Source organism: Penaeus vannamei, chromosome 10 (assembly GCF_042767895.1).
Source record: "Penaeus vannamei isolate JL-2024 chromosome 10, ASM4276789v1, whole genome shotgun sequence".
Classification (NCBI taxonomy): Eukaryota; Metazoa; Arthropoda; class Malacostraca; order Decapoda; family Penaeidae; genus Penaeus; species Penaeus vannamei.
In genome coordinates, this window is record NC_091558.1 from 13,892,798 (window position 1) to 13,902,797 (window position 10,000).

General features: G+C 47.1%; 2 protein-coding genes across 2 annotated transcripts in view; both read right to left on the reverse strand.

The window, feature by feature from the left end:
- ringer (tubulin polymerization-promoting protein ringmaker) overlaps nt 1-4,892 on the reverse strand; it is a 21,386-nt gene extending 16,494 nt beyond the window's left edge. The window contains exon 1 of the mRNA XM_070126373.1: nt 4,656-4,892. Within this exon, the coding sequence (XP_069982474.1) occupies nt 4,656-4,865 (210 nt within the window). The 5' untranslated portion in view covers nt 4,866-4,892. The remainder of the gene's footprint in view (nt 1-4,655) is intronic.
- Nucleotides 4,893-4,979: 87 nt separating this feature from the next.
- On the reverse strand, nt 4,980-7,043 carry LOC138862856 (chloride intracellular channel protein 6-like). Its single transcript, XM_070126031.1, has one exon. The coding sequence runs from the start codon at nt 7,041-7,043 to the stop codon at nt 4,980-4,982; it is 2,064 nt and encodes a 687-aa protein (XP_069982132.1).
- Between the last annotated feature and the right edge of the window lie 2,957 nt (nt 7,044-10,000).

A 10,000-nucleotide genomic window follows, 5' to 3' on the forward strand; every position in this document is an offset into this window, starting at 1 on the left:
GGAGGAGGGGGAGGGTGGGAGGTGGAAGAGGGAGGGGAAAGGAGGGAGGTGGAGTGGATAGGGAGAAGGGAGAGGGGGTGGAGGTAGGGAGAAAGGGAGAGGAAGGGGGGGAGGAGCTAGGGAGAAAGGGAGGGGGAGCGGTCAGGTGGGGGAGGGAGAGGAAGGGGATCCAGCCCAGTGCAACGTCACGAACAAGGTCACTCATGGAGATAGGCTTATCGCATACTCCCCCCCACCCCCTTTCCTTCCCCTACCCCTTAATCTACCTTCCACCCCACCCACCCTACCTCCACTAACTCCTCTCCCTTCCCCTACCCGTTATCCTCCCCATCCTCGTCCTCCTCCTCACCGTCCTCACCCCCTCCCCTTCCTTTCGTTGTTGACAAGAGAATATGGCAATGTTCCTTCCTCCCCTTCCCTCCTCCCACCCTCTCCCTCCCCCTCACGCCCGCCGGTTGGTGACGTCACCGGCAACAATGAGGCATGCCCGAGGTTGATTGAGGTAAGGGAGGGTGGGGTAAGGGTGTCAAAGGGAGGGAGACGTCATCGTGACAACTCGGGGCACAGCATGTCCGGTTGGGGATCGATAGAAGGGTGAGTGTCATGTCTTCGGATAGAGGCTATGGGGAGGGGGGGGGGAGGAAGGGAGGGAGGGAGGGAAGGAATAAGGGGAAGGGAGGGATGGAGGGAGGGGATAAGGAGAAAGGGAGGGAGGGGAAGGGAGGGAAGGAGTAAGGGGAAGGGAGGGAGGGAAGGAGTAAGGGGAAGGGAGGGAGGGAGGGAGGAGGGAGGGAGGAAGGGGATAAGGAGAGAGGGAGGAAGAAGAGGGTAAGAAAAAGTTAGGAAAGGAAGAAAAGGAGGGGTAAGGGGAAGGGAGAAAGGAAGTTGATAAGGGGAAGGGAGGAAACAGGAAGGCAGGGAGAGAAGAAAGGGAAGCGATAGAGGAAAGGGAGAAGAGTATAATAAGAAAGAAGGGCTTGGATAATGAGGAAGGAAGAAAAAGAAGAGGGAGAAGGGAGGGAGGAAGGGAGAAAGAAAAGACGAGAAGTAGGGGAAGAGAAGGAAAGGGCAAAGAAAGAAGGAGGAAGAGGTACGTGGAGGGGGGGGGGGCGGAGGGAGAGAAGAGTGAGAGCGAGTGGAAGCGAGGAAGGGAGGGGCGGAAAGGATATGGAGGGGGGGGGAGGGAGGAGGAAGGATGGAGGGAGAAATACGCGTCGAGTGAGTTCCATCTTAGGTTACCTATAACCCTTCCCTTCCTTTTCCTCCTCGTCCCTCTACTTCCCCTCTTTTCTTTTTTTTCTATTCCCTTTTCATCGATATTACTATCATCAGGTATTCCTTTACTTCCACTCTTTTCTTTTCTCTCTCTCTTCCCTTTTTCATTCCCCTTTTCCTCAGGTATTCCTTTACTTCCACTCTTTTCTTCTTTCTCTCTTCCCTTTTTCATCGGTATTCCTATTCTGTTGATTTAAGCCTCGCTATCCTGTGTCCCTTTCCTCTCCTTTTATTCCCTCTCCCTCTCTCCCTCTTTTATCGGCACTTTGCATGCGAAGAGGTGATTATGTCTCCCGATTTCCCGTCTTTCATTTCCTTTTCTCCCTGCTTCTCTCTCTCCTTGCTTTCCCCTCTTTTTATCTGTCTAATTATCTTTTGTTTTGCTCTTGTCTGTTTCTTCATAATTCTTTCTGTAATGGCTTTCTTACCTCTTATTATGTCTTATCTTCGTTCTTTCTCTCTCGTCCCGTTGTTATTTATTTTTTTCTCACTTTTACTTTTCGTCGATAATTTCTAACTTAATGTGTGTGTATGTGTGTGTGTGTGTGTGTGTGTATGTGTGTGTGTGTGTGTTTGTGTGTGTGTGTGTGTGTTTGTGTGTGTGTTTGTGTATGTGTGTGCATATGTGTGTGTGTGTGTGTATAGAGACAAAGTCAAAATGAGCTTTAGTTATCTATACATTAAAGGATAATACAATAAAGGAAATAAAGACCGAAAAAGATAAAACCTACGGACTTTTCTTGAACTAAGATCAACACAGTAATGTTTACATGTGACGTCATCTCATGTATTATCTTTCGCGTTCGTGGTCACCCGACACGGCCTGCATCGTGGAGCTTCAGTGGACGAGGCTTTTAATGTTTACCACACTATGCAAGTCCACGAACACGCACACACACACACAGGCACATACACACATACACACACGCACATACACATGCACAGACACATACACACACACACACACACACTCACACCCACCCACACACATATACATATATATATATATATATATATATATATATATATATATATATATATATATGTATATATATATATATATATATATATATATATATATATATATATATATATATATGTGTGTGTGTGTGTGTGTGTGTGTGTGTGTGTGTGTGTGTGTGTGTGTGTGTGTGTGTGTGTGTGTGTGTGTGTGTGTGTGTGTGTGTGTGTTACGCACATCCCCCGAGATGACAAAAAAAAAAGAAATCAAAGAACACATAAAAATACAATATAAAAAAAAAAACAAAGAAAATAAAAAGAAACAAGTAAAAAAAAACGAGAAACTCGCCACACCTGTTTAAGTTTGACGTCACAGACAGATTTAGGGAAATCACGCCTTTGACTTCATGAAAGGAAAAGAGGAGGAGGAGTAGGAGGGAGTGGGAGAGAGAGGGGAAAAGGGGAGAGGACTTGAAAGGATTAAGAGGCGGAGTATTAAGGGAAAGGAAGGAAGCGGGGGACTTGAAGGATGGATTAGGATTATGAAGACGAGGTTTACTGTGATTAAAGGATTCGGGGAAAGAGAGACGTGGAGAGGAAGGAGTCTCATCAAGGCTCTTGCGTTTTGGAGGGAGAGCGAGGGAGAGACAATGAGAGGAAGGCATAGGTCGATTGACAGAGATATGGAGAGATAGATGAATGAATGGATAGATAGATGGAAAAGGATTGACATGCAGAGAGAGAGAGAGAGAGAGAGAGAGAGAGAGAGAGAGAGAGAGAGAGAGAGAGAGAGAGAGAGAGAGAGAGAGAGAGAGAGAGAGAGAGAGAGAGAAATCTAGAGAGACAGAAAGAGAGGTAATAGATAGACACGCAGAGAGAGAGAGAGAGAGAGAGAGAGAGAGAGAGAGAGAGAGAGAGAGAGAGAGAGAGAGAGAGAGAGAGAGAGAGAGAGAGAGAGAGAGAAATCTAGAAAGAGGGAGAGAAACAGAAGTAGTAGATAGACACGCAGATAGACACGCAAAAAGTTAGACACATGAAAAGTTAAAAAGACAGATAAAGAAATAATGAAAAGAAGACCGAAATAAAAAAAATATCCTTGCACCGCCCAGAGAGATCGATAAGCATACGGTTCTTCCCTGCAATCTAAAAGACACAAATATGAAATAAAACAAGCAAAGGAAAATATACCAGCAATTATTCTGAACAATTGTTGTAATAACTGTAAAAATCTTGAAGTCACAATTTCCTTACCATTTTCGGCCGGGGGAGTTCTATATGCGGCTCAAACGTTTGTGAAATATATTTTTTTCTCCATTTCTAAAATATGAAAAAGAAAAATACATATTGCTCTATCTACTAAAACCAAAAGCTGGTCCCCATCACCCACGCATCATATTATGTACAAATCTCTGCGTGCATATATATCTGTCCTTTGTCTAAGTTTTGCCTGTTTTTGTTAACACTTAGTAATGCGTCACTCATATATCTGGTATTCCTTCATCCTGTCTTCTGCCTTCAGATAAATCAATAACTTACCTGTCCTTGACCCTTCCTTCGTGTTATTTCACTTCGTTTCTCCATTTAATGCATTTCTCTGGCTGTTTGTGTGTGTCCTATTTTCGCCTTCGTGATGATATCTTCTTATTTTAGTGCATTTTTGTGTCCTTATTGTTCGCATTTTTTTGTTTACATAAAACGAAACATGAAACAAGGCTGCCTGTTTTACTGGGGGTAATTATGGAGTATGAGAACAAGCATGTACTTGAAGCATGAGTGCAGAAGCCTGCTTGCACGAGGAAAATGTCTGGTGTGTGACTTTGCAATAAATGGGATTGCTGTATACCAGTGTAAGACAGGTGTGGAGTGAATAAAGGACGACCTTTGCACCTCATATATATGGAAATCATAACTGGTAAAAAAAAATAACAGCAAAACGATGGTATATTTTCTCACAGATTCTGCAATACATACCACAACGTTAGTCTGTGATACTGATGTGTCTTCGATTCACCAAGAGCGCTTATCTTTTGTTCATGCAGTGCTAATGATGTAAAAAGACGTGTGCATTTTCAAGATACGATTGTATTTACAGTTTTATCATACAACACCTAACTACAACCAGCTGGTGTATACGTTGCGAATATTGTATTTCATGCATTCACACTGTGCGTGTACGTGTACGTGTGTGTATGTATATGTACATATATTTATACATATCTATATTTACATCTGCGGATGGGGCTATAGATATATACCATTTACCCTCAAGATAAGATAGCACACACTAAGAAAGAAAACCTTGCTTACTGCCGAGTAATGCGCCTGTGTATGTACATAGCAACAGACGTTCACGGACAAGCAAAGAGCAACGCCGGCTTCCCTCTGACCCCGCCCCTGGAATCCCCGGAGGAGGAGGTCACCTTTTTGGCCGAGGAGCAGGCGCACTTGCGGACGGTGTTCTCGAGCTGCTCGTGCTTTCGGGAGATGGAGGAGGCGAGGGAGCGCATCTCGCTTCGGAATTCGTTCCTCTGTTTCTGCACCTCCTCCATGAGGGTCTGGATGTCCTTCAGGAGGGTGGAGTAGGATTCGCGGCTGGTGGCGTCGCTGCCGTCGACGTCGTCCTGCGCCATGTTGGTGACGCTCGCTGTGTCGCGGCAAATGAGAGCTGAAAATTTAGCTTCTACTCGCAACCTTTCAAAACCACTGTACAGAAATCTCAAGGAGAAAGGAAGAAGGAAGGAAAATTATGATAAATATGCATTTGACGAAGGACTCTGACCTGATTTAAAAAGTTTCCTCTTAAGCCTACGGTAGCGCTTGGGCGGGCCGCGGCGGGGGTCGTCGCTCGTCTCCGACTTGGGAGTCTCGCCCGAATTGCTGACCTGCGACGTGTGCTTCTGGCCCATGAACCTGACTCTCGGGCCGAGGGACGTCGACCGCGGCTTCCTCTCCTCTCTTCGGGGGAGCCGCGACGGTCGGTACTCGTCTGCGGTCGGCTGGTCGTCGCCGGCTGTCGCCCTGTCGGGTCTGCCTCGCTTCCACGGCCGGTGGCGCGAGAATGGAGGATCGCGTGGCGGTTTATCGCCCGGTTCCATCACTACTATTTCAACCTCGAATTCCATGTTGTCCTGTTCTGAGGCATTTGCTTCGCCGCCAGCCTTACGCTTGCTGTCGTTTTCTTCTTTTTTCTCCGAGGTGGGACTTCCCTCCTCTCTTCCCGTGGGCGAGGGCGTCGCCTTTCGGCTCTGTTCTGCAGCAGGAGACACGCTTCCTTCCCGATCTTTTGATGGAGCCCCTTCGCCTTCTAAGTTTTCAGAAGGAAAGTTGTGTCCTCCCTGATCCTCTGGTGGGATATCGGGTTCTCCTTGAACTTTAGCTTCGGGGCTGTGTCCTCCTGGGCTTCTTTCTGAAGGGGTGTCGTGACCTGCCTTACCTCCTTCTAACAGGCTGTAGTGGTGGCTTCTCCAACTTGTTAATGGACCAGCGTTTTCAATAGGACTTTTTGACGGAGTGTTGTGGCTGCTCTGACCTAACGGGGTGCTATCAACTCTTCGGTCTTCTTCTGAAGGTGTGCTGAGACCTTTCAGACCTGGCGGGGTGTCGTGGCCTCTGGAATCTGTTGGAGGGTTTTTGCGACTTTCCCAGTCTTTTGCCGGGGTGCTTTGGCCTCCCCTAACCTCTGCAAGAGTTATCTTATCGGCTACTGATGGAGTGCTGCTTCCCCCTCGACTTTCTGCTTGGCTTCTATACTCTCGACCTTCTACCGGGGTATTGTTTCCCTCCCGACCTTTTGATGGGGTTTGGCTACCTGCTGAAGGGGTATTCTTTCTTCCACTTCCTGGTAGGCTTTTATATTCCTTCGGTCCTTCTGACGGGGTTTTGTTACCTCCCCGAACGCCTCCTGATGGCGTCTGGTCCCCACTCCGATATCCTCCCAACGGGGTTTTGTCCCCTCCCCGACTTCCTTCCGAGGGGGTCTTCTGTCCTCCCAGGTCTTCCGATAAGCCGTTAAATTCCTCCTGGTTCTCCGGAGAAATATAAGAAATGTAAACACCCTGATCCTCGGATGCGTTCTCTCGAGCCCACACCGTGCTACTTCTGGTGCTCTTCAGGTGATCTATGTAATGAGTCTCTCCCGAATGCAGCTCAGAGCGCCACAGAGGCAAGGTTGCCGCACTGTTCACCAAGTTGCCGTTTGTACTGCCAAGCGACGCAGTGTCTGCTTCATTTATTTTTGAATTCGCACTCTTGAGAGAGATTTTATCTGCACTTTTCAAGGACCCTGTGTCTGAGCCTTTCGCCAAGTTTTTCAACGAAACGCCATCATCTTTCTTCACTAAACTATTTACGCTTTTCACTGACTGAGTGTCTGCGTCCTTGGCTGACTCCACGGGCGGTTTACCGTCATTTATCACACTGGCTACCGACTCTTTTAGGCCAAACAGAAGCTTCTGGACTGGCTCTCCAATGCCTCCCTTATTCCCAGTGGCCGATTCTCGTCCCTCGGGGTGAGCCTTTGGCCCCTCAGCGTTCCCCAGGTCGAGGTCCTTCGTCGCAAGGATCCCCGAAACACTCCTGACCCCCAACCCGAAGGGCGCTCCCGACTTCGCCACTGAGTCAGCGGACGAGAGCCTCCCGGACATCTCGGAGTCACCGAGTCCCTCGTCACTAGCTCCTCCTACGTCAGGAGTCCCTGAAGGCGAGGAGCACTCCCTCCGCTCGGCCTCCCGCTCGACTTGCGAGGCGTGACGGCTGTAGCTGATGTCGTTGATGATCTCCGAGCGGACTGACCTCGGCCGCGAATTCATCGGTGTGACGCTTCGCTCCTCGCCGTCACACTGACGAATACGCGCTCATACTCGCACTCGAGGCCCTCACACTTCCACGCCGATGTGTTTGTCGAGCGAGGGCGTGCTCCGATGCCACGCCTCCTCGCCGCGCGCCCCACACTCGCAGTGCTATGAATTTCGGCCTCGGCGAAGCACGCACGCAGATGCTATCGCGTTTATGAGTCTCAGGACATAAATATCCGAAATGAAAGGTTTACAGCGACTTGTTCCTGCAAGTGATATTTAAGTCGTATTCTTTAAGAGGTCAGACTTCACTTCGTTTTTTTTCTCTATTTTTAACGACGTAGATTAGAAAAACGGCTTCGGTGTCCCTCGGGGAACAGCAAAGGCCATCTATCACTCATGCGTCGTCATCGGGAGATTGTTGCTCCGATTATTAGATAATAGGATAATAGGTCCTGGATAACACCAAGTGGTCCGCACTGCTCTGTTTCCGTGGTTTATTATTTTTTGTCTATCTCGCTCTCAAACGTTTTTGATAATTACTCATACCAATTTCTTGCTTTCTTTTATTTTTCTTCTGACTTCAGAAAGAAAAAATACAAGAAATTCAAGGACAGATCGCGTGTTTTGTTAATATTGCTGTCGAAATTAGAACGCTGATAACAAACATATTTTATGATCATACAAATCCCTTAGTTTTGTAACACAGACTTTTAAACAGAATATGTAAGATCAATAAAGGATAAGCGATCAAGAACTAGAGCACTAAAGTACAAAAAAAATCCTTTTTATTGTATGCAAATTAGATATCATAAACACCACAGGTTGAATTATCTCTTTTAAGCAACCATAACTGTTATCTCTCATTAAGCAATCACCATCGCGAATCTTTTTAAACCATTCTTGAAAAGATTCTTCAAACCTACACTCTCCTTGGATGAGACCACTTCGTATATCTAAATTAAATATATTGAAAAAGACTTTATCCCTTGTCCTAGAATATCCTGCGCCTACGACAAAGGATTGCAGCCACAGTAGCAAAGTACGCTCGCACACACTACCGTCGGCCTTCGTCTACCGCCCACAGACTACTGTTCACCGAGCGAGTACAACAGCGACTGCTTGGGGGTGGCTGTTGAGGTGCCGATATCCTGAACTAGAAACACCTGCCTTGACCTCCCCTCACCCCTCCTCCCCCTCCCTTCTACCTTCTCATCCCCCAGCCCTTCTTGACCCCACCCTTACCCCCCACACGCCCTTCGTGAACCCCTCTCCCCCTCACGCCCTCTCTTCGACCCCTCCACCAACCTCTTACCCCCTCTCCCTCCCCTTCCTTAATGAGTCGAAGGATCTGTACGACAAATTAACATTGAGCCAACACGCGATACCACCTGCTACGGCCCTTCCCGTTCGGCCTTCGGACCTAAGAGTAACGACCTTCAACGACCCACTTAGCGAAAGGAGACGACCTGCACGAAACTGCCTGAAATAGGATCGCTCGGGTGTTTAGTCTGCTTTTCCCTGAAGCGGTTACTGAGGTACAAGTTACGGCTTCTGTAGCAGGGGAGGAACGATGGCTGCTGTTGGCGGAGGTCGATAATTTTCTCTTTTTTTCAATGTTTATGTCTATTGATTAGAGAGGGTTGCTGTTACTCAAAATAAATGCTTTCTTTCGCTTTCTTTCATTCTTTTTCTCTACTCTTGGTATGCCTATCTCTCTTGGTTTCAATATGGATTATTGCTTATCTGTCGATCCATCTATCTCTAAGGAATCATAGGAAAAATACACCAACTGGCTGTCACGTAAGCAATAAATAAAGAGAAACTGAAATAAAAAAGAGACAGACAGACGGAGATAATAAGAAAGAGAGAGAAAAAGAGAAAAATAAGAGAAAATTGAGAATAAAGAGGTCATCGCCCTGTCCTCTTCCTAAAGACGAAGCACAAGACGTGTTGAAAGGCAGCGGGGGGGGGGGTTGATAAAGGAGGGGTGAGGGGGTCGAGAAAAGGGGCAAAGGGAGGGGGTGAGAAAAAGAATGGGGATGGAAGGGCCAGGGGAGGAGGGGGAGGAAAGAGGAGGGAAAGGGGAATAGGCGAAGAAAGGGAAGGGAAGGAATAGGAAAGGAGAGAGGCAGAGGGAGAAGTGAGAAGGGGAAAGGCGAAAGAATGGTGAGAGAGAAAGAAGGGCAGGGGGAGGGAAGAATGAAAAGGGGGAATAAGATACAGGGTGCAGCGGGAAGGGGAGAAGTCGGGTATCAGGAAGCAAAAAAAAAAAAAAAAAAAAAAAAAAAAAAAAAAGGAAGGGGAGAGGGAGGAAAGGGGAAAGAGAATAAGAAGGAAGAGAGAGAAGGAATTATTGGAAAATTAGAAGAGGAGGGAGGGGGAGATGGGAACTGTAAAGGGAAGAAAAGGGGAAGGAGAGGGAAAGGGCAGGAGCGGGGGAGGAGGAGGGGGAGGGAGAAGGGCCCAAGGTCTAATGATTTTTCCCGTGAAGTTGAGTGGTTCTTGCAAAGGCTCTTTGACGGTAAGCACAACAACAACAAAAATAAAAAACGGACTCAGTACGAATAAAACACGAGAATAGATATGCATTTATGACTGAATTACTCCTAATTAATAGCATCACATTATCCAAATAACCGATTGATAAGCGGTTTGAAAGCTGATATATGAAGAAAAAAATCACTGACGATTAACGGCCCTCAGCGAAAGAGGGAAAATGGCTTTAACGGCAGGTAGGGATGAAGAGATTAATAATCAGTTATTCAAACACACTGGTAGAGAGAGAGGGGCGAGGGGGAGGGGAGAGGGAGAGGGAGAGGAAGAGAGAGCGAGAGTGATAGATAGATAGATAGATAGATAGATAGATTGATTGATAGATAGATAGAGAGAGAGAGAGAGAGATTGAGAGACAGATAGATAGATAGATAGATAGAGAGAGAGAGAGAGAGAGAGAGAGAGAGAGAGAGAGA

What these genes read in the sequence shown, in the direction of transcription:
- LOC138862856 (XM_070126031.1), bottom strand. Translation starts at nt 7,043, where the DNA reads ATGAATTCGCGGCCGAGGTCAGTCCGCTCGGAGATCATCAACGACATC.